Source organism: Takifugu flavidus, chromosome 5, assembly GCF_003711565.1.
Source record: "Takifugu flavidus isolate HTHZ2018 chromosome 5, ASM371156v2, whole genome shotgun sequence".
NCBI lineage: Eukaryota > Metazoa > Chordata > Actinopteri > Tetraodontiformes > Tetraodontidae > Takifugu > Takifugu flavidus.
Window position 1 is genome coordinate 9,699,266 of NC_079524.1, and position 23,542 is coordinate 9,722,807.

Here is a 23,542-nt window from a genome sequence, read left to right on the forward strand (position 1 = left end):
CACTTGGAGGAGAGCAAGCGCCATGCTTGACCAGCTCAGGTATGGCAGAGGGACTGGAAGGCCCTGGAAACACTGAGTAATCAGGAGAGATGCTCTGGCTGCCACCCTTTCAATTATATAGTTTGAGTTTCCACTGTGATTACAGGCAAGGCGGGCCGAGGTCGCACTGTGGCGGGGTGTGCGCATGTGTGTGTGTGTGTGGGGGGGGGGGGCACTGGGGTCGGATGTTTGTTTATGGGTTGGAAGAGTGTTTGCAGAAGTGAGCATTTAAACATGTGCAGCCCGTTTGCTGTCCTTTAGTGTCTCCCTCTGGTTTCTCTGATTCATTCCTTTTCCAAATCTGAGCCATCTGAGATGCATTTGTGTTTCCAGCCACAGCGAGCAAAGCTCTCGCAGTGACTTTAGACCACATTTTTTAAAAAGAAACAAACTTTGGATTGAACTTTCTTGTCATCTTTCTCTCGCTCCTGTCTCGCTTCCTCTCCACTTTCCTTCTCCATTTGTCCTCTTTGTTGCTCCTTTATTTATTCCTTCTCCAGATGGTAAACTGTACTCGGCCACCGTAACAGACTTCCTCGCAATCGATGCCGTCATCTACCGTAGCCTAGGAGACAGCCCGACTCTGCGCACTGTCAAACATGACTCAAAGTGGCTGAAAGGTGAGCGGGGACACACACACACACACACACACACACACACACACACACACACACACACACACACACACACACACAGAGTCAAGCACCTTGCTGAGTGACAATTTGAAAAACAAACCCAAGTTTGGGCGCCGACGTTTGGCCGTGTTTGGAGTTGATGTGATTTATGATTTGTGTGCATTTTCCGCGCCTCCCTGGGCGAATGCGTGTGGGAGAAGCGGGAGCACTCCTGCTAATCTCTGTTTGGTGCAACATTTTGTCAAGAAGTCAGACAGAGTTTATGTAGCCGGGGAATTATCCTGCCCCCGAGGAGAAACAAGTCCAGCTTGTCAGCAGGGATATGCTGATTTCCTTGTATGTAAATCGATTCCCTTGTATAATGGATGATAGATGGAGGCACTCAAGATTCATAGTTGTAGCTTTTCTGTATAATGTGACGAATACCCCCCTGTTTATTATGAAACATGGTTTCAGAACACAGTCACTAACTTTTTTTCCCCCTGCAGAGCCTTACTTTGTCCAGGCTGTTAATTACGGAGACTTCATCTACTTCTTCTATCGGGAGATTGCTATGGAGTACAACACAATGGGAAAGGTATGCACAGGACGGATCCTCCTTCTGTTGTTTCTACTCTAATCAAAGGTGACTTCCTATTTACTGGGAGAATCAGGAAGTGACCGATAAAATCAACAGGATGTGGGGGTATCAAATAACTAGAAGGAAGCTTCCAGGAGCTGAAAAGTGGCCAAATGTTTCAGCAGCATAGAAAAACAGGATGCAGGATTTAAAATAGATCCAAGAGAGGATTCTAAGGGTGTGCGGAGATCCCAAAGAAAGGCTAAATATACCCAGCGAATAGCATGTCCGCATCTGTCCAGCATCGCTTCCATCTGATCTGTTCTTCCCCCAAGAGGATTCAGTCAGAAATAAGGATGGAAGGAGGAGGCACAGGGATGCTTCCCTCAGAGGGACAGCAATCTTCTTTTCCTCATGGCGAGCTCACGTTTCTCAAATGTTTAATTGGATACTGGGTGAAAGACAAAAACAAATCACGGAATGAATAAATCAATTATCCAAGAGGAAAAAATGGAGACAAACGAGTGAACGGTGCAAAATCATAATGTAGTGAATAGGATCCGTCTGAGAGTCTGCCTGAACTAGACCAGGCTAGAACCAGGCTAGACCCTGAAATACAGAGGAGGATGAATATTTCAGCTTTGCATGTTCCAGCACATGCGTGTCTGCTCGTGGTGACACACAAAACGAGGTCTGTGAATTGTTCATCTATAACTGGCAGGAATGTGAGAAAGTGGACTGATTTATGTAAAGCTGACATAAATCCACATTCAGCCTGGCAGTCTCACCTGTTCTGTATACACAGCTTCACTAATCTCACTCCTCCATAATCCCACCACGTGTGTGTGTGTGTGTGTGTGTGTGTGTGTGTAGCTGCCTGTGCATCTCTGCATAAACAAAAATGGGATTTTGATCAAATTCACACTGTTTAGGTTGCAGTTTCACGTCAGGGTTAATTTAATTGTTGTTGGATGGGGCTGATTACAATCCTGCCTCCCTGAGAGCCAGTCTGTCTGGAGCTCATTAGAAATGGTTCTGATTGTTTCCTAAAGCATCGTGTACTGATAATCCTTGCAGTCGTGTATTTTAGCAGCCCTCATAGAATTTTCACTCACTTTCTGTATCGTTTTGAGACTAGTCGCCATGGCAATATGTACACTTCCTTTCTTTCCTTTCGTTGTATGGTGGTTTAAAAGGGATTTCAAGGCAGTCTGTTCCACAAAAAGAAAGATTTTCTCATTTCAGCATAGCTTAATGGGAAAAAAGATAGAACTCAGATAGAAAATAGGTGTGGGCATTGTGGGTAACATGTTTGCCATATTTTGAGTACTGAACAAAGGAGGCAATTTTAAGCCACTGCTTTTGTTGGCCATTGTGCCGTACAGGGATGTTAAACATGGTTTCCACTGTCGTGGTGGTCAGGTGGTGTTTCCTCGGGTGGCGAGGGTGTGTAAGAATGACCGCGGCGGCTCGCCCCGTGTCCTGGAGAAGCAGTGGACCTCCTTCCTCAAGTCCCGCCTGAACTGCTCCATCCCGGGCGACTCTCACTTCTACTTCAACATCCTGCAAGCCGTGACGGACGTCATCCACATCAATGGGAAGGATGTCGTCATGGCAACCTTCTCCACACCTTACAACAGGTAAGAGGGGATGAACTTGGAAAGCTTTTTTAAACATTTGTGTGAACAGGTTCTGCTTTTGTGGCTTCAAAGACTTAATAGGTTCACTAATATAATCAAAGATATGCATAAATTAATTGATTAATCGATATAAATGTCCATTTTAAGAAACTATCCTCATTGCACACGCACAGTTTGCCCTACAGTTTCTGCTCTGTTTTCTTCTTCTCATCTTCTCATTTCCTTTTATGTGTAATTTATATTTCACAAATGCCCCCAAATTTGTCATCTTTAAAAAAAAAAAATCTCTTATCTAAATTGAAAATTACCACAAAGCCTGTCTGATAGCTTGCACATACTATAATTTTCCATTTTATGGCTGCTTTTTAAGAGATAAGACAATTGCTTGTGACGGTGCGATTGAGCATGGTAATGGACGTTAAAACCCAATGAGGCAGAAGCCTCCGCAAATTTCTATAAGCGCCTGTTTGGATCCCGGCATTCATTTTCCATTTCATAGTCGGGGTGTGAAATTGGAAGGAGCGCGTTCAGGCTGTAGGCAGCGCTCGCACATTGTGTAGTTTAATTGTCTGTCTGAGTATCTGGTTTGCTTAACTGTCTGGCTGGCTCATCTATCCTCCTTGTTATCCTCCGCCGTCTGTCTTTCCGTACAGTACGGTGGGTGAGTACTGTAATTTGGATGCTAAACGAGGAACGAGCGGCTCTCTGACCTTGCGCTTCATAATGCGTCCCTTGTACGCGCTGTCTCCTCGACGTCTAAACCCATGATGCAACCGTCCAAACATCCAACCAGCTGAGCTGGACTTCACTCGTAAATAGACAGTGAAGAATAAACTAGTTTTAGTTCGCATTTCTGAGCGAAAAGGCATGAAATTTAAAAAGGAAAAAAAAAAATTACTCAGCAATCAGTTATGCATTGATTCCCCATGGACAGAGAGGAGCCCGGGGGGCCCACTGCTATCACAAGATGGGTGCTTTTTTCCCCGGGAAAAACGCCAGTAACAAGATAATCTGTTGTCTGTCTTTCTCGCCGTTGACTTGTGATGCGCTTGAACGCCTCGAGGCTTATGGGGAAATCCGGACACGGAGAGGAGGGTTAGGGAATGTGCCTTGTCGTGACCCCTGGCAACCACGGATACAGAAATAAATACACAGCAATGAAATTAGGCCGAATCTAAATAATTGGAATGATAATATGTGAGAGTCTACATGGTTTAGTGAGGCAAGGACATGGTATTTCTCTGATATGTGCTAGCATTCTTCTAATGAATCTCTTGTGTGTCATGGCAGTATACCAGGCTCTGCCGTGTGTGCCTACGACATGGCGGAGGTGGCCAATACGTTCACAGGACGTTTCAAAGAGCAGAAATCCCCAGACTCCACCTGGACACCCTTTCCTGAGGAGAAAGTTCCAAAGCCAAGGTACAAAGAAGCCGTTAATTACGACACGCAATTACATCATCGGACCGCATTTTTAGCTGAAGCTTGATAAATAAAAGTGATGCCACTTTGTGCTCTATGTTTCCCGGTGGTCATTGGTGGTAGTGCAGGCCTAAAACCATTTTAAATAGAATAATGACTGCTGCAAAAATGACATCACAAGTGTATCACATGAGACAAATTCACACATTATTTTCAGGGTTGCACCCCTTCAACGCGATACCTTCCTGCTTCCAGCTCTGTATCAACAAATGAGGCATGAGGTCATTTTACAGATGGTTGGCTAATTCCACAAATGCACCAGCACGATCAATGTCTCATCTATTCTCTGCTAATTAGTGCGCTGAGTGCTGCTCTTCCATCCTCAGAAAAGAAAAAACTGAAGCAGATTTAACACAAAGATCTAGGCCACGATAATAGCTGTTACCCCACGTGCGCGTGCGCGCGCGCGCGTGTGTTCTCCCATATGGCTCGGGAAGTGGTTTTTGTCTCTGAAGTTTACCCCTTTGTATGAAAGTGTGTATACCTGCTTGTTGTCCTCCATTAGCATGTAGTTACTTATTTATGTGCGACAGGGTCAGACATGAAAAAAAGATCAGACACATGTACACTGTGTTTGCAGCCATTGATTTATTTCCACGGCTCCTGCATTCAAATCGTGTTTTTGCATAACAGACGGGGAGCTGTAACAATGCCACCCAGGTCTGGCCCTGCAGCAGACTGTACCACCATGTGTTAGATTCTCATTTGGAATGATTTACAGGGTATTTTTTTGTATTTAAAATGTCTGTTTCGGTTCTGCCATATGTCCACTGGCAGGAATGTTCCTGCACCAAGAATGATCACGAGAAAATATGAAGTTAATTACAACTTTGCTTCACTTCTGTATTTCTCATATAAGGCTAGGTGAGGCTTTCAAAAGGGGATGCACACACCTACACCTACACCTACACCTACACTTACACACACACCTACAGCTACACGTACACACACACACACACACACACACACACAGGCAACCTCACTTTCATAGACATTATACATGACCCGGCTCTGTACTGTAACCCTAAACCACTTCTTACCTCAACCTTAAAAACATGTCTTAACCCTCCCAGCAAAAGCAAATGTAAGGAAACACACCACCACCACCCCCCAAACACATACACACACACACACACACACACACACACACACAACACACACACACACACACACACACACACACAGATATTACATGCTGTGTCAGCAGATCACAGGTCAGTATAGGGGTTTTACAAGCTCTACGGTATCAAAACAAAAGGTAGCTCCCTTTTTTACAAGCCCATCGACTGTCTGCAAAATGTCCACACAGTTGGGACGACTTCCACTAAAGTCGGAGAAAACAAATTTGTGGGTTTATTTTGAGACGGGAGTTTGGACATAAAAACCTTGTTGGAGCTCTGCAATAGGGTTCCCACGTCGGTGTTTTAATTTCCCTTTGCTTTCACTCCTTCTCTATGCTTTACCCTTGCCCCAATCCACTTACAGGCCTGGCAACTGCGCTGGCATGCCATCCATGGAGCGGTACAAGGTATCTAATGAGTTCCCCGACGACACACTCAACTTCATTAAGATGCACCCTCTGATGGACGAGGCTGTGCCCTCCATCGCTAACAGGCCGTGGTTTCTCAAGACCATGGTCCGGTAAGTGTTACTCTCACACCGTCGTCCTCGCCGGGCTCCCAGCCACTCTAGCCCCAGAAAATAATTATGTCAAGTGCTGCCCTGAGAGTGCGGCTCATTAAAACGCAGTAGTGCTGCTCCACAAATCAACGGCCGTGTTATTTTCACACTAGTGCTAAAGGAAACACCGAGCTGCACCGTAATCTCTCTCGTGTTACATCATGCTGACACGATGGCGACCCAGCTAGCAATTTGCATTATCGCTGATGTTCGTCTGGGTCAGGAAGGGACACAGCCACATTTACAACATGATTCCAGCGGTGTTTAGTCTTTGTCCGAATGTTTGTTTGAATCTTCAAGGAGGGATATCCAAAATGTTCTGTTTTGTTCTGCCATTGCTCTTTATTTTATAAAGTTGCATTGCACTGTGGCTGATCAGAGCGGTCTTTTTTCTTTCTACACATAGATTTTTTTTTTTTTGCAACCCCGATAACCTGTGGAGAAAATGACAGCGCTGCATCACCGTCCTGTCAGCAAGTTCAAACTAGCTGGTATCTGGTGAATAAGAGGGGAGGAATATTTGATTTAGGTAGGGTTCTGAGAGGCAGCTGCTTCGGATTTAAGGTTAGCCGTGCTTCTCGAGCCTCTGTGGCGGTAACGCAGCTTGGAGGAGGAGCTACACTAAGAATCGCTCATTGGTTCCTCAAATGATTTGACTCAGATCACATCCTGATGCAGCTTTGCTGAGGTCTGACCTACATACTACGCCGACTTAGTCAGAACAGGAGCGGCTCTCGTCAAAGTCCACATCGTCATTCTTTTCATCGGCGAGTGGTGCCGTGCGATTGTATTTCGGAAAGCACGTTGGGTTTTCAGCAAACCCAGAAACACAGGGAGCCCGGCACGCAAGACGTGGACGGCAGTTAAAAGCGTTATGTAAGCTGGAAGAGCATCATGGAGCCAAGTGAGGTGGAAGAAGAGTAAAGTCTTTTGTGATATCTGACACGGTTCTTGGGCTGAAGTCAGCTGGAAGTGCCTTTAAAACAAGGTTGGATGCTTATAGGTAGCCTGGAGAGGACATCTCACTATCCAGCAAGAGCTTTTCTGTCCTGAGACATGCTCTGCTGTGATGGAGACCTCAGCTGGCCGTGCACAAAAATGACCCCCTTGAGATTTTCCGTGTTCCTGAATAGATTGTATTATTTCATTTAGATTAGATGCCGTGCACAGAAGCCACAGCTCCTTACTGTTGTGTGTAACTGTTGACATTGACCATTGTAGGAGATGTTTAAAGAATGGACAAGGGGACAAAGGATGGCAGATATTAGATATAATAATTGTCCAATGCTAATGGTGTTTGGTGAGTGTTGTCAGCAATTGATAACACTCTATTTTAATTTACCCTTCGCTGGAGCACACCAGAGGCCAAAACGTAATTGGCTTATGTCGCGAACAAGCTTGTCGTCTCTATCAAGTATGTTTTGTTTTTTTTACAGTTTCAAGCATCATGTGACAATTTGCACTTTTTCAAAATGAATTATAAATCTGGAAGTGGAGAGGTGGGTAAAGATAAGAAACGTCACCTTTGATGCAGAGTTGTTGGTTAAAATCGTCATCACCCATTGGCATAAAGTGATTATTTTAACGTGCACCCACCCACAGTGCCCAGAAACAAAACAAAAACAGCTATTAAATGTGCTCCTTTATTTATGCATCTTTTCCCACCACAAGTCGCTTGATTTGCCGCTTTAGCAATCCGTCTCTCATGAAATAACATGGGATAAGCGAGCTAATTACCACTGCTGTCTACCAGACATCTGGTGTCAATTATTTCAAGTTGTTCTCAGTTCACCTCGTGGTGTCGTTTCTTGTACGCTATCTTCTTGAATCTTCTTGAATCATTGTCATTTAAATCTCACAGATTTTTATTGCAAATGTGACCCAATAAACTGGTGAAAGAATGCTGCTGGTGCCCTGCACCACACCAATTGCGCTTGATCAGACCTGGACGAGTCGATGAATAAAGATCTATTTCTACCAGGTATCGCCTGACACGCATTGTTGTGGACAATGAAGCTGGACCGTATAAGAACCACACGGTGGTCTTCCTGGGGTCTGAGAAAGGCATCATCCTCAAGTTCCTGGCCAACATGAACAATGGCTTCCTCAATGATAGTGTATTCCTGGAGGAGCTCAACGTCTACAACCCTGACAAGTACGTGTGTGCGTGTGTGTGCGTGCATGAAATGATAGAAATAAAAAAAACAACACATGGATACAGTCGCTACAAACAAGTCACTTATTGAGTGTGTGTATTACAAAAAGAATGTGTGCGTGTGTGACTTCTGAATGTTTCCAACCAGCTCGCGACCGAGCCAACCCACCAGGCCCATTAGAGCCAGTCAGCTCCCCAGACCCGAGCAGTGAAGCCAGAGACCCATATGGCTACTCTATCATTTAAAAGAGTTTCATCAGGTTACACTCTGCCCGACCACAGCCGTTAAATTAAAGACGTGGACGCTGAAGCCCTGGATAAAGTAGCGCTGTGGTTTGCGACCACACTGGACCGCAGCTCCTCCTCCGGCTCGGTTCAATCAAAAAGACAAACACACCCACACACTCTTTGTTTGTCTTCAGAGCCACCCCGAGATCTCTCGCTAATACGACACATTGCCGTCGATGCGCGCACAATTGCGCCAAAAGCATGTGGCCTCGGGAGCGTGTTTGAACGGGCCACGGCGGGGTGATGGTGTCGAGCTCAGGCTCGGGTCCAGAAGAGCAGTCAATAACGAAACATTTGCCGTCGCCTTGAGTCTGCCAAAGCAAATATTCAGTCGCGGGATAATGGATGAGGGAGGAAGAATAGAAGAGAGAACTAAATAAAGAAAGAGACCAGAAAGCAGAGGAGAGTATCTGATTGTATTAGACAGGGGAGATGAAGAATGGAAGAGGAGAAGGGACCTGACAGGAGGCCTTTTAAGGTTAGCAGTGTTTGTTATCCAGCATGCTATGGCCGTGAACCGAGGCACACGAAGGCCAGGAACCTCCTCTCCCCCGCTGTCCCTCCTTCCTCTCCTCGTACCTCGGGCGCCTTCTGCCCTCGCTGCCTCTGTGGCTGAGACGGAGCAGCCGTCATCTGCCAGACATCTGGCTGAGTGCTTCTGCCTGCCCGTGTCGCAGGCTGGATCAGCGCTGGCCCAACTGCAGTGCATTACAGCGTAGATGGACTCTAAGCTCTAATTGAGAGCGTTAATGCAGGGGGCACAGCGCTGCACCGGGGGGGATTAGATTCCAGGAGCTGGGTGGCGGGATGGAGGGAGGGATGGACAAAAACCGTAACGCCCAGTGGGATTAGAGCATCATCCTGCTGTGTTGGGCAGAGGAGACAAAGAAGAGTAGTGGTGTGTGTGTGTGTGTGTGTGTGTGAGGATGGGGGGGGGGGTCAGTATATGGGTGGTATATGGGGGACATAGCCTCAGTGGGCTCTAAAGTTAAGTGTGGTGTTACCACTGACTGCTCAGAGCCCCCATCTGTCTGTCTTCTGTCTCTGTATCAGCCTTTTCTTTATCTTCTTTATCTTCCTCTCTGTTACTGACCACATGTTCTTTAGTCCAGATTTATCTCTCTCCCGCTGACCCGCCACGTTCTAATCCGCCATTTATTTCCCGAGACTTGGAATGAAGAGTTTTACGCCGCATTGTTTCCCCAGGATGAATCCCACCTCCTCCTCTCCTTCCTTCAGGTGCAGCATTGATGGCGTTGATGACAAGCGCATCGTCGGCATGCAGATAGACGGCAAGAGTCACTCGCTGTGGGTCGCTTTCACTTCCTGTGTGGTCAAGGTGCCGGTGTCTCGCTGCGAAAGACATGGAAGATGCAAGAAGTGAGTTTGGGGAGGCGGGGGTCGGGAGACTCTCCTGTTTGCATCATGATGGCCTAATGGTTTGTGTCGGTCCCATCCAGGTCCTGTATAGCCTCCAGAGATCCGTACTGCGGGTGGGTGGCAGAAGGAGCCTGCAGGAAGGTGGTCGGAAACATCAAGTGAGTCATTTGAGTCTTTTTCACAGGAGGAGGAGCACGTTTCCACAGCGAAGGGGGGGGGCTCCATTTAGCGGCTCCTCACTGTCACGAGCTCTTTTCTCATCTGAAAGCAGACGTCACATTCCTTTTCTGCCTTGACAGCTTGAGGTGACAGGCAGGAAACACACGCAGAAAATAAAAATCAATTGAGGTTTGAGAAGTTTTGCTTCCACAGGCTGCTAAAACTCCACCCAGGAGTTAAAAAAAAACCCCAAAACTGAGACTCAATTTTTCAAGCAGCCTTTATAACAACATCTCACCTTGTTTGGTGAGATATCCTCCTCGGTGGAATTTCTCTATCTGTTGTGGCTGCGATCTTTCTAATTTTATGGCGTGTAAGTGCAATTCCCCTCAGCAAAAAAAAAGGCAATTGGAATAATAAATGGAAGAAAAGAGTTGTTTGCTCCAGGACTGGGGTTAGGTGTGTGGGCCAGGGAAATCATGATGGTTGCCGTAACTATAAATTGTGGCTGTAGTTGGGTCTCCGAGCCAGATTATGCTATCTGAGCAAGCAGCATATGGAGTTCTGTGGTGGGAAAAACATTTTACAGATGAAGTCATAACAAAAGGATCAGCGCTGCAGCGGCTATCTACCATTAAATGAATTTGATCCCCCCTCTGTGAAACCACTGCGCTCACATGCTAAGGCACATATACCACTGTGGACACGCAAAAAAACACCCACGCAATCCATTGCGTTATTATTCCGCAAAGCTGCAGCAGACTGTTCCGTTCGACTTTCCACTTCGGAGCAGGACACCCGAGCACGTAATGGAAGCGGATGACCCCGCTGCCCTACTGTACAATATTTCTGAGTGAAAAGGCAGGGGGATTAGACCTGGTAGGCTCCGCTGCTCTGTGCTGTGCCGTCCGCTGCACTTGCCGGGCTCAAAAAAGGAGGGATAAAACGAGGATTGGAGCACTTCGCTGTCAAAGACCCCTTTGCCATTTCCTCTTTGTCTTGTTACCTCCAAATGCTCGTTTCTGCCCGCAGATCTATTTTTATCCATCCATCCATCTTTGCTCTGATACATTCTCGCTCCTTCTCCACCCCCCTTCCTCTATTCTTCCATCTGGCCCCAGTTCTCGGGTGCCAGCTTTCCCATGTGGAGTCCTGCCTCTCGTACCTACTGCCCATGTACAGCTTGCACTCTGATCTCCTACAATATGGTCAGGAACGACCTCCTGTTCCACCATGTACAGGAATTCCATAAAATGATGTTTTCAGCGTGGACGCCATCTATGAGCACCGGTGGTGGGGTCACGCGCAGTATGACCCAGCATGATCTAGTATCTTCACGCATGTCTCCTTAATTCCTGAAGGAAATTGGCTGCCCACACGCTTTCAAAGTAAATCATTAATGTTGTTCTATTTGACCTATATCGGAGCGGCCAGTTGCCCCAGTGAAACTCACCTCTCACATAATAATCATATCTGACGGTGGATGATATAAAAGGTGGCCCTCAGCCGCTTCGACTTATGTACAATGGCGCTTGAGACTGATTCCAGCATGAATTATGCAGCTGCAGCGGCAGGTTAATCCCGAGCTGAACCGAGCGGAGTGCCACATTCTAATGTGCGGCGCTTATTTTGCTATGATGCAGCTGCTGAAGGGACCCTTTAACTGGGTTTATGCTCCAAGCTCGCCGTAGTCACCTGTGCCAAGCAGGCCAGACGCTCTGGCTGCGGCGAGCGGCTCATTGTTAATTCATCTCTGGCCCAGCGGGGTTTAAATGTCGCACTCGTCATACGAATACATCCGCGGCGTTATTATCGGCTGAGGCGAATCTGAAGCGTTTGTGTCTCCACTAAAGAGCAAATCAACATTTGGCTGGGCGTGGCAAGGAGAATCTGAGAGATGGCGGCTTCTGCTTACACAGGTGTAATTACACCTGTGTAAGCATCTGTGTTGTATTTTTGACAGCACGTGACAAGCAAATCAGATTAGTAGATTAAATGCCCCCCCCCCCCCATCATCCCCCCAATATGAAAAGACACACCTCTGCTCTTGTTGTCTGGCTGTTTATTGTCATTGCTTTGCCGAGGGAAGTTGCTTCATCTCATTCCAATTAAGGCTGTGGGAACCTGGAGAAATGAAATCATCACGGCGTGAAATATTTCAATCAATTCCAGCGTGTGAATAAAAGCGACGCTGCTTTCAGGGCTGCTTCGGCGATGGAATGCTATCCAGAACTCCATCTGATTTTCTTCTTGTGTGCTTTAAATCTGGGCTCCTGGTGATGCCGTTTTGGAAAAGCCATTCTTCACCTTCATGCTATAATCGTGGCTGTTGGAGGGTGAGGAAGACGAGAGGCTGTTGGACACGCGGGCTGGGGGAGAGTAGCGTGGAAGGCAGCTGAGCAGGACCGAGAAAAGCTGTCATGCGTGACCGCGATCCCACTTGACGGTTGGTCTGCTCTGCTTCACATATCTCCTTACTACCCGCCTGGTGGTCTTCGAGGAAAAAAACAGGTCTCGGCGCAGTTTTCATCGGTTTAGGAGGCATATCTGAGGCTGTCTTTCACCACGCTGTCTCCCTCCCGGTCGTGCGATGGTATGATATCGAGGTCACCCCTCACTGCCCTGCTCTTGGGCCATGTGATTAGAACTACAACCTCATGTCTAAATCTCATGGCTGGAAGAAAGGATTGGAGAAAGTGGAGGTTTTTCCACATTTTCTTTGATCAGATTTGTGGTTGTGACGTGTTGATTTAAAATGCTCATCAGCGATGTTGTGTTGTGTTGTGTTTGTCCTCAAAATGTCTTCTTTTGTGTCAAAAAAAATACAAAAATTACCACATACATTAACACTGCGGGGTTTTATGTAATTTTCAATGCATAAACATTAACAAGGATTTAATGATGAATAATGGTTTCCAAATGTGAAGATAGGTAATTACATAAATTTAATTTATCTAACACAAATTAACCTTTAAACTGGGAAAGCACAACAGCTCATATTTCCATATAATGATCAACATCTCAGAGCATATACTATAAATGATACTTTAATTAGATAATATATCCTAAATAGATTAAACTTTATGGTCTACCTGAACACATGCTGCTGGGAGGGTTTTGTTACCTTAACACAGAGTTTGTTCCCCACTATTGCTAGTTAATGGCCAGTTTTGGTGGCTAAGAATGGGAAAATTACATAAGAGGCTCCAATGTGTCATAAAACTTATATTACAGTCAAATGAAACATGAATCTATTTGTGTCAACCCTGCCTGTAAACAGTCCAGTGCCAGGTATTGATTTTCCAGCCTGCCATCACTGCTCATAAACACTGATTTAGGCCCCCAGGGCACCTGCTAGGTGCTCTTTGATTTTCTTCCAGTATAGGGATTTCTGCAGCCCACACTGTGCAAGCATAGGGTATGCAGCATTTGAGGGTGCTTTCATAGTAGCTATCCGGCAGCTTTGTTGCTTTGCTAGGTGTGGCGAGCCTGGCCTTGTTTTCCTGTGCTGACCATGATGTCTGTGTCCCCCGCAGATCAGCCTTTGAGCAGGACGTGGAGCATGGCAACACAGATGGCCTGGGAGACTGCCAAAGTAAGCATGCCTTTTTTCACTCTTATCTGTCCTTCTCTACTCCACCCCCTCCCACTAGTTCTCTCTTCTCCGTTGACTCGTCCCCTCTCTTTCTTCGAGCGTCCGTTTCCTTCTTTCGCTGCTGTCACCTTTTGGTGCCCCGTCTGTTCCGCCCTCACAATCCACTCTTTCAGCCTCATCCATCCATCTGTCCCTTTCGGCACTCATCCTCCGCTGTCCTTTCCCCCCACTGCTTCTCTGGCCCCCTGGTCAATAGGCTGTTGTGTCCAGTTGGGCAAAGACTGGGCCTTTTCTCACAAACCGCTTAAGAGAACACACCACAAACCGTCAGCTGCACACAGGGAAGGTGTTTGACTTGTGAGGGCTCATTTAGAAGCTCGAGACAATCTCTCCGCTCTAGCAGTCTCTAGCAGCTCTTTTTTTCTTCCCCTCAGTCCAGAGAAAGGCACATAAAGAATGTGCATGTGATCATTTCATGCCCAGATGGTTCTGATAAACACATTTGATGTCCTGATCAAATGTGGCTCACTGTCACCGAGACGCTGGGGTCTGCTTGGGCAGCTTTGCCTTGATATTGTTTATCTTAGCCCATTCCGCCTTAATTCCCGCTCTTTTCCCGGAGCAAATGAAGACAAAATGCAGTTTCATTAGCGCGTCTCGTCAAGGGTAACCGGGGCATTAGCTGCAGATACCAGTCGTGATTAAAAGCTGCGAGCATTTGGAGCGGCCGCTAACATTTCCTCTAACTTACCTTCCTACTCGTGGCTTTTGATCATTTTGAAAAGCCCTTTGAAACCCCCTTTAACATGTTTCATCTCATCTCTTTTGTTCTCCTTCCAGATACCTTTGTGGCTCTGAATGGTAAGTCCCTAGCATGCACTGTAGAAGCAATCAAATAAAAGACACGCGCTACATTCCACGTCCCCTGGCTGGTTAACACCAGCCACGCCTCTTCTGCTCGTCAATCAGTCAATCCCACTCAAGGAAATGAAAACTCCTCCCACGTGCATAAAGAAGGATTATTAATGACTCAAGGTTTTAACTGAATGTCATTCCTTCTTCTTTTTTTTGTTAGACAACCCTTCCAGTTACCAAGGTAATGAAATCTTCCAGCACGGCTGGCTAATTCACCTCTCATAGGAGTTTCCCCACCTCCACGCCCTTTGGTGTTGTAGATTAAAGAATGTGTGATAAGCAAGTTTAAAAGTGTAGACATGAACCTCTTTAATTCTGCCTGCATTAGTTCCCTCCTTGTCCCCGTTCCCCAGTATCCCCAGTGCGACGTTATCGATTATCCCTGACCTTTGCATTGCTAATTGGCTGGTTGTGGTTGTGAGGTGAGGCCTTGATGGGGAAGAAATGCCGCAGCATGCACATTAAGCAGAACATACGCGGACAGATGGAGAGAAAGATCAACCACTCATCATCATTCCGGTTGTAGCTACCGCACCTTCTCAGGCCAACGTTTCACCCCTGGTGGACACGTGATTTGATCTTCTCATGCTAATATTACCACGTCAACAGTCGTATCAGCCACTCAGCGGTCTGGTCACGCTTCTCTCGTATTTATGAGAGTGTTCAAAAGTTCGGCTCCACCTAAAAGGAGTTATTTTTCTGCCAACCGTGCGCACACTCAGTGGTACTTCACTACTGTGAGTATCAACCTGCCCGTTGGCTGATATACATTTTTCATCGATCAAATCTTTGTATCCTTGGCTTCCTGACATGTATTCACCTCATTTTTATCGAATCGCAGCATTTGATGGTCCACCACCACCACTACCACCTCCACCCCACTTTCAGTCATCCCTTCATCGCAGCTGCCAGATCAAACCGGTCAGATCCATGCAGAATGACAAGAATAGATATTTTGAAGTGATTCCAGCACCCCCAGCCCCCTATAGCTGTAACCCGCTGTGATTTTCCCTCCTTTTGGACATCCAGGGTCAGGAATAAGCATCTGTGTTGGCGTGTGCACCCCGTAGTGCTGAATATGGTTACACAAACACACACACACGCACACATGCACTCAGACAACTCCCTAAGTCTGGACCGAGCTCCTCCATCTATCCGTCAGAGGTTGATATGGATTTGACGATAAATAAATGCCCCCTCTCAGTTCTCCCAGACTAGACATCCTCGCCTTGCTTTTAATCTGGGGGAAGAGAAGGTTGTGCATCAGTCGGCAGTTTAGGGCTTTTTTTTCTCCCCCCTGATCTGTGGAAGAGCTCTGAGGCTCCGAGCTCACTCTCTATGTATGTCATCTGCCTGAATTGCACTTCCCCTGGCGGCGGGGGAATGAATTATAAAATAGGCCTGTCACACTAATCTCTCAGCCTTGGGCCAGTAGTTAAATAAATCATTTTAATGATTGCCATGCCACACGGAGGAGGGGGGGGAGGAGGAGGGGGCTCAGGGTGGTGTTGTGCCTATACTATCAGCAACATTAACGTTTGTCCCGCGAAACCCCTCCTTCCCACCTCCCCTCTTCAAATATAAGCATAAACACACATTGAAAAGACACTTGCTGATCTACACACACACACACACACACACACACACACAGAGCTTTTACATTCTCCATGGAGAAAGCGTGTCAAACTGGGAATTGGGAGGTTGAGCTCCACCGAAGCTGTTGATAAAAGTGTTGTCACTCTTCATCTACTGTGGATTTATTTTTCATCACTCCACAACTTAAACGCAGTTTATCAAGTACCACCAGTGCAAAAATGGTGTAATATGTTAATATGACTGGCAGGGTACAGACATAAATAAACATGGTGCATAAATAGTGCGTAGCCAAGGAAATGGGGGAAACAGGTTGGATGTTTGGAAGCCCTGAGAAGAGATTAATAAAACCAGTCATTGCAATGTGAAACAAAATCCAGATATTTTACTTTTATTACGACTAAACAAAGACGACAGTTTCTCACTGGGTAGTCGTAGAAACACAGCGACAGGAAGTAGCAACCTGTTCCCCTACGGTTTCCCAGAGGACCATATTTATGATCACATTTGCAATGTTTGTAGCAACTGTGAAGAGATGGAGGCCAGACTGACAGTGACGTCTCTCCTTGTGACTGCAAATATCCACATCTTAAATATATAGTGCTCATCGCAAAGTGTTCGAGAAGCACAAACCTTCGCAGTTGAATCTAACTTCAGTTCTGGGTGTTACCGGTAATTTACCAGAGGAAATTTGACGGGGGAAAAGTAGAAGGAAGGAGGAAGAATAGGTCAAAATGTCAAAATTCTCCATCTTTGGGCCTGTGATAAGTTAGACAGCCTCAGTTGGAGCCATGGAAAGAAAATGTGTCCCCCGTCCTTCTTATTAAAGGTAGATGCCCCATGGTGAGTGTGTGAAATCACAATTGTTCTGCTCTGGCAGTTCGATCGAGCCTTGACATGTGAGGTAGGAGAGGCGGGAGGCGGAGGACAAAGATGGAGCAAAGCTCAGAATCACAAAGGGACACGGCGAGAATCATATTTTCACACATTTTCTAATGAGCTGCCCCAGGTCACTGTGGAGAAGCGTTGTCTTTCGAGAGAGAGAGAGAGAGAGACTGTATGTGTGTGTGGTGTGTGTGTTGTGTGTGTGTGTGTGTGTGTGTGTGTTTGTGCCTGTCATGTCTCCCCCAGCATCAGTTAACCTGTCTTGTGTCCGGCAGGCCACCATCACCGCCACCATCACCACACCCTCTCACTTCCCACTTCGGCCCTCCCAGAGGCTGCAGAGGGCCCCCTGGGGCGGGGTCGCATGGTTGAGCAGAAGGAGCTCCCGATGAGTTCAGATAATGGGGAGGACCCCTACATAGCCGTGCCCTCTCAGACTCAGCCCGAAGCCAATGGTAAGCCTTGGAACACGACAGTGAGCAGACAGTTTGGTCCGTTGTCACCTGTGGCGAGGAAGCTGGGGGAGAGGGAAGGGTGGGGGGTTGGTGGGGGGGCAGGGAGGGTGTGCGTAATTGAGATTTACTGCTGTATTACTGCTTCCAGCTGATGGGTTGTGGAGATCGCTTTCTCTCTAGGGAACAAATGACTTCCAACTGCTCCCCCCCCGAAACATATGCAAACACACGACACCTACATATGCACACGCACACTCTGCGCTCACGGAGACACGACGACACTTGTGCACACACACACACACACACACACACTCCTTAAGATGGATTTATTATCTCAGCGCATTAATGTCCCACAGGAGATGTAATATCCACACCATTACACACTGAAAAGGAAGATGGCGACGTATTTATTTCCTTGAGAAGGTGGCCTGGCGCCCAGCTCCGTCAGGCTCCGCAGCGCGGTGACATGACATTGAACGCCCTTTCTCCTGTGTTAACAACCTGCCCGACGCTGTAGCGCCTCAAGGACATACAGGAGCAATGAGACTGAGAGGAGGGCAAATAGAAAAAGGTCAGTCCGATGCTGTTGATTCATGTTTTAATAAAGCAGAGCTATTAAACAGCACAATCAGCAGCCTGTTCCGTATACATTAGATATTTCTTTCCAACGAAGCCACGGCCTTGAGCACATATTGATATTGGTATAATAGCTGATTTCCCGACATGAGGGACATACTGAATCTTGTCGGCAACTTTTCATTTATATAACCTACTGGCTGCTGTTCTGTCGCTCCTTTTAACCGGTTCTGATTTCATTTAAGTCATTCTGGAATTCTGGACATTTATATAATGCCTCAATATATAAAATAAAGATGAGGTGGCATGTTCCTCATTGTTGCATTATTCTGCAAGCTAAATCACACCCACTCCAAAAATGAACCGACACAAAAAAACTGTGAGCTTTTATAATCATTAATATTGGTGGTCCAGCCTCAACTCACACACACAATTGTACTTGTATCTTTGTGAGGACTGCCAATGATATAATGCATTCACCCAGCTCATTACCCAACCATCCCGCTTAAATCCCCTGACTCTGACTCTGACCCTGACCTGGACCTCAAGCGGAAGCCAATGCTAATCTCCAAACTGTCTTAACCCTCCAACAGACCTTTGAAGTTGTGAAGAGTAGGCAAAATGTCCTCACTTGCCTCCAAAAATGTCCCTACTTGGCTGGTTAAACATATAATGCAGTGTTCACTCACATGTATGAACACACACACACACACACACACACACACACACACACACACACACAGACGGCAGCTTCTTCTCTTAGATGAAAGCAGACATTGAAGTGTGTCAGCTGGAAGCAGTATGATATCAGCAGGTAGATTCAAGCACAATGGTGGCAGAGACTTCAAACAGCATGCCTGCAGCCAGCATCACAACATGCTGTTGTTCCCCTGTTGCCTTTACCTGAGACCGAGGAAAAGATGGTCCATTATTATTATTATTATTATTATTATTATTATTATTATTATTATTATTATTATTATTATTATTATTATTATTATTGATAGTTAGTAGTGGTCATAGCAGCATGCTCAGGTTCGGGCAACAGGGTCTCACATTTCAAAACCAAACTTCTTGCTATTTTTCTGTATGGTTATTTTGTTATTATTCTGATTTTCTCAACCACTTTTGCAGCTTGTTTCAGTTGTGTGAGTTCTATTTCAGCTCTGATGATGATTTGTTTGATTTTTCCTTGTTGGTTTCTCGTGAGCTGTTCTTGATATTTTGCATGGCTTGGTCTCTCTTTTTTTGGCTATATAAACATATTTTTGTATATATATTTGCTGTTTTCTTTTCCCTGCCTTGATTGCTTTGATGGTATAAAGCACAGTTGTTGCCTTTTTTTTGCCTCCATGCAGCTTAATGCTTTTCAGCACCACCGTCTTCCTTTCCCACTCCACCCATCCTGTCTCCTCTTCCTTCCTGTCGCCCTCGGTGTTTTTGGCCTCGGGTGTCAAACTGTACTGTGAAAAAACTTTCAGCACAAAGTGAAAACGGAGTTAACATCTAAGGTGTTAATATGTAGCTGGAGCTCAAGTAAATAAGTAAATAAAGGATGCCTCAGAGACCGGCTCATTTTCAGAATTGTTTGCAAGCACATTTATGATTTAACAGAAATTTAATTACTTGCAAACTTTTCCATTTGCAGTTGAGGCATTTTTGAATCTTATCAGCTTATGAATATTGCAGCGCTGCCAATAAGTATTAGCCAGATGCCGCTGGACTCATTAGGAATGCTGTGAAGTGATGGCTGTTCACACACCGATGATATTTGGCACCTCACACCATCGTTATCACAGTACATTTGATCTATCTGTGTGTCTCGGCCTCATTTGCCTTGCTTATATTTTCTGTCACTCCTTTCACCCTGCTGTGCACCCCCACCCCCCGCCCCCACCTCCCACCTGAATGCCACCAACTTTTCCACCATCTGCCGCCATTGTGATCAGTCTCCCTTCCACAGGACCTCTCATCAGACTGGGATGGCATGTTCCAAGGCTGTACCATACCAGGCGCAAATGAAATCCTGAACCAATTTATGGAGCCCCCCCCCCATGCCCCTCCCCCCTACGCTCTCTCTCTCTGACCCCTTCATCTCGGCACCTCCTCCTCCCCTATAGCCCGTTGTAGTCCATCTCTTCTCCAACCCGGAGTCATATCTCTTCCACTGTCTCCTAGAATGAATCCTCACCCTGCCCCTCCTCCCCCCACACTCACTCTCTGTCCTCCTTTTACCTCTCTCTGTCAGGCATGAATCTGCCCCCCCCTCCCCCTTTTCATCCTCCCTCACCCAACGCGACCCGTACAAACCGCTGCGTTGCTCCAATTTATGGGTTTGTTAGGGCAGCTACCTGCAGTGGAAAGAAAAAGCAAGAAAAAAAACTGGACAGAGAACATGGAAGAGATGTGTGGAGGGAACTGGAACATGTGATTAAAGAAACGGGTGGTGGATAAGGATAGAGGCTGAATAAGAGCGTTGAACAAATGACTGAAGGAATCGGGAGCACGGGATCACTCTTCCAGCTTCGAGGCAACAATGATCCCAGTCTGTTGTTAATTCACGCGATGCTTAATTCACAGACGTCCAGACCATAAAGACGGAAAGCTTCCCTCTCTCACGGAATAAAGTCTCTGCCGTCCACACGTCGCTGCACGTCAAGAATGGATGGTTGTGCCACATGATGGCGATTGGGCGAGGGTTATTTTCAGCGGCGCTCTGACACCTGTGTGTCGAGGTGCTGCGCAGGAGCACAGAGATGAATCGCTGCTTCCTCTTTGTGACCGGAGCTTTTGCCCTTTCCTCCATGTCGGCTGCAAAAACAATCAGCCAACTGGTTCCAACAGCAAGAGCAAATTATTTTTTTGTGGAGGAATTCTAGTTTTTGCGTCAACATAAGGGTGCAGCTTCAGGAGTAGCCACGTCGCCAATTGTATAACTTTATAAGACTCGCACATGTGATCATTTTTATCTTTCTCATAGATAAATAGATAAAAGGGCCCTTTCTTCTCTATCAAGAAGTGCTCAGTGTGAACTTTCCTCGCTGTGACGTGAGGACACTCGCCCCTCGTGTTTTGGGATATTTAATGCTGCTATCTTCATATGTCCTTGGAGTAGAATGATTGGATTTCGGTTAATCCTGTAAAAGAGATGATGGGATTTAGGTTAGGACTCGGTCAAAGTGGCCTTAAAGCAGGTCTACTGCCATGTTAGAAGAGTAGGAAAATTAACATTTTTAATGTCAAATTAATAATCTTTATAAGACCTCAGAGTTTCCCATGAACCATATTATACGCTCTTTAAGTTGAGGACCGTGAAAGAGCTGCTTTTTGCAGCTTGGTGTGAGTCACGATAGCAACAGCGAGCTGGATGTTTTCGCCAGCGTTACGCACTTCCCTGCTTGACGTCAAACCACAAGCCGTAATTTCCTGCACTGATGATCTTATTGTTCTCTCAGACCTCTTAGCACATTTTAATTTTCTATTCCTGTGTTTTGGCAGCGGTTTACTGGGAGATTTCTCACCATCGCTGGTTCCTGCAAAAGCTTTGTTGGGTTTTTTTGGTGTTTTTTTGTCTGTCTAAGACTAAACCTCACATCACAGCAGCTCATCCTTTTGTGGTGCTGAAGCATGTATAACCCACTTTCTGCTGTCATTATTCATCTTTTTAAGGAGCCGCATTTACAGTGTTTGTGAATGAGCCTTTGTTCTTCTGTGGAAACACCTACTTGCTCCCACTGTGCATTCATTTGAGATTATTCTGAAACTCGATAAATTGCAGCACCAAGAAATTGCAGCAGCCCTCGCAATATAAATAGAGGTTATAAAAGTAATTCATGTCAAAAGAAAGCTGACAAATAAATAAGTAGATTAGGGTTTGTTAAATAGGCTTTGCATTATCTTCACTCTGGAAAAATTCAGCCGTTACAACACAAACCAACGTGAACCCTCAGACAAGCTACAGTCCCCTGGGATTGGAACCAGTCACCAAATACATTGTCAATAACCTGATCTTTGCAAAGATTTATGTGGGATTAAACAGATAGCAGTGTGTCAGCGTTAATACCTGAGGTGCAGAAAGATAAAATTAAGGGTTTAATTGTCTCTTAGCTAGCTGATCTGTATGTATTTGGGGCGTAAACAATCACCAGACCTAATGGGATTAAACTCATAGCACAGAGGCTACTGAAATGTCTACAACTCTCCATTTAAAAAGAGAGCAGTTCCTGAAAGCAAATAAGTTCTGACACAAGTGAAAGCAAAGTAAATATTTGACCTTTCTCTCTCTCCTCCTTCATCCTTCCTTCTGCTCAACAGGGTCCAACGTTCTGTCTTTCAACAGGTGACGCATCCCAAGTCTGATTAAGATTTTTATCATCGCGCTGACACCCTCTTTATGCAGGGCAGAGGTCAGAGGTTAAAGCCCCCTCTCGAACCCCTCTGTGGTGTTTAACTACCTTTGAAGTTTTCCCAACATCGACACAAAGACAAGCTCTGTGGTCTTAAGTCAGTCGGGGCTTCTGGGGAGATTAAACAAGAATAAAAGTGTCAGGCAGACACAGAGAGAGCATTCACAGGCTCCACTCACAGCAGATTACAATGTTCCTGATTTACAGGCTGCTTTGACAGCCAGAGAAATCAGACTATCTGAGATATGTGTTTAATATCTCTACTGTACTGTATGTTGAGGCTCGAGGGAGTGTGAAACTCAAATCAATTCAGCTGCCGACTGAAGCGCGGTGCTGCGAGATGCCTTGTGAGACATTCCAGGGGGGCGAGGCAAGAGCTGGACCCCGTAGATTATTAAGTCAGTGTGCAGGCAGAAGCACAGCCAGATGGGACTAAAGCAGAGAATCTCACAGTTTCCACAACACTGATGCCTCTCAAGGTCAGTTTGGGAGAGTTTTGAAAAGTTTTTGCAATGAGATCGCAAGCAGGACCTTGAACAACAAGCCGCTCAGCCACCTGGATTCAAAAGCCAGAAGTCCTGTGATTCGACAGAAACGCCTCCATCTTTTCCGTGGCTACTTTCATTCTGTTTGATGTCAGGATGAGAAACAGTTCCTCACATGGAAGATGAAAGTCTCCCGAGTTCCTTCTCTTCCTTTTGTGTTTTACTCAAGGCCCTGGGCTAAGTACTCACACTAAGTGAGAAAACTGCCAGAGTGCATGGCTCTCATCTCTGAATGATGGATGGAGGGAGACAAAACCTGATTATTATTACTTTCTTTTAAGTTTGTCACCTGGGACAATCGTGGACCGAAGGTTAAATTGGCCTTAAGCCTTAAATCTGATACTCTGACTAGAATAACTGCACCTCTGCTCCCCGTCGTCTTTGTCCCTCGTTTAAAAGATCCCGCGTCAATAAACCAAATCTGGTGGGGTCTGTTCTTCTGCTCACATTCTACAGCCCGCTTTGACTTCCCTGATTTGCGGTTTGTTGCCACCCGTTGCTACTCTTGCATCTGCCAGAGGACGAGAGCGATTCAAGGCTGACCCCAGAGTAAAG

General features: G+C 46.1%; 1 protein-coding gene across 4 annotated transcripts in view; it reads left to right on the top strand.

The window, feature by feature from the left end:
* The window catches only part of sema6a (sema domain, transmembrane domain (TM), and cytoplasmic domain, (semaphorin) 6A), a 79,060-nt gene that overhangs the window by 49,817 nt on the left and 5,701 nt on the right, over window positions 1-23,542 (top strand). The window contains exons 8-19 of one of the 4 annotated variants that reach the window (XM_057032283.1): window positions 540-659; window positions 1,163-1,251; window positions 2,656-2,873; window positions 4,164-4,295; window positions 5,841-5,996; window positions 8,017-8,190; window positions 9,718-9,858; window positions 9,939-10,016; window positions 13,554-13,612; window positions 14,453-14,473; window positions 14,688-14,708; window positions 17,281-17,460. In XM_057032283.1, coding sequence (XP_056888263.1) covers window positions 540-659; window positions 1,163-1,251; window positions 2,656-2,873; window positions 4,164-4,295; window positions 5,841-5,996; window positions 8,017-8,190; window positions 9,718-9,858; window positions 9,939-10,016; window positions 13,554-13,612; window positions 14,453-14,473; window positions 14,688-14,708; window positions 17,281-17,460 — 1,389 coding nt within the window. The remainder of the gene's footprint in view (window positions 1-539; window positions 660-1,162; window positions 1,252-2,655; window positions 2,874-4,163; window positions 4,296-5,840; window positions 5,997-8,016; window positions 8,191-9,717; window positions 9,859-9,938; window positions 10,017-13,553; window positions 13,613-14,452; window positions 14,474-14,687; window positions 14,709-17,280; window positions 17,461-23,542) is intronic. The other 3 variants (XM_057032284.1, XM_057032285.1, XM_057032286.1) reach the window with 3 other exon arrangements.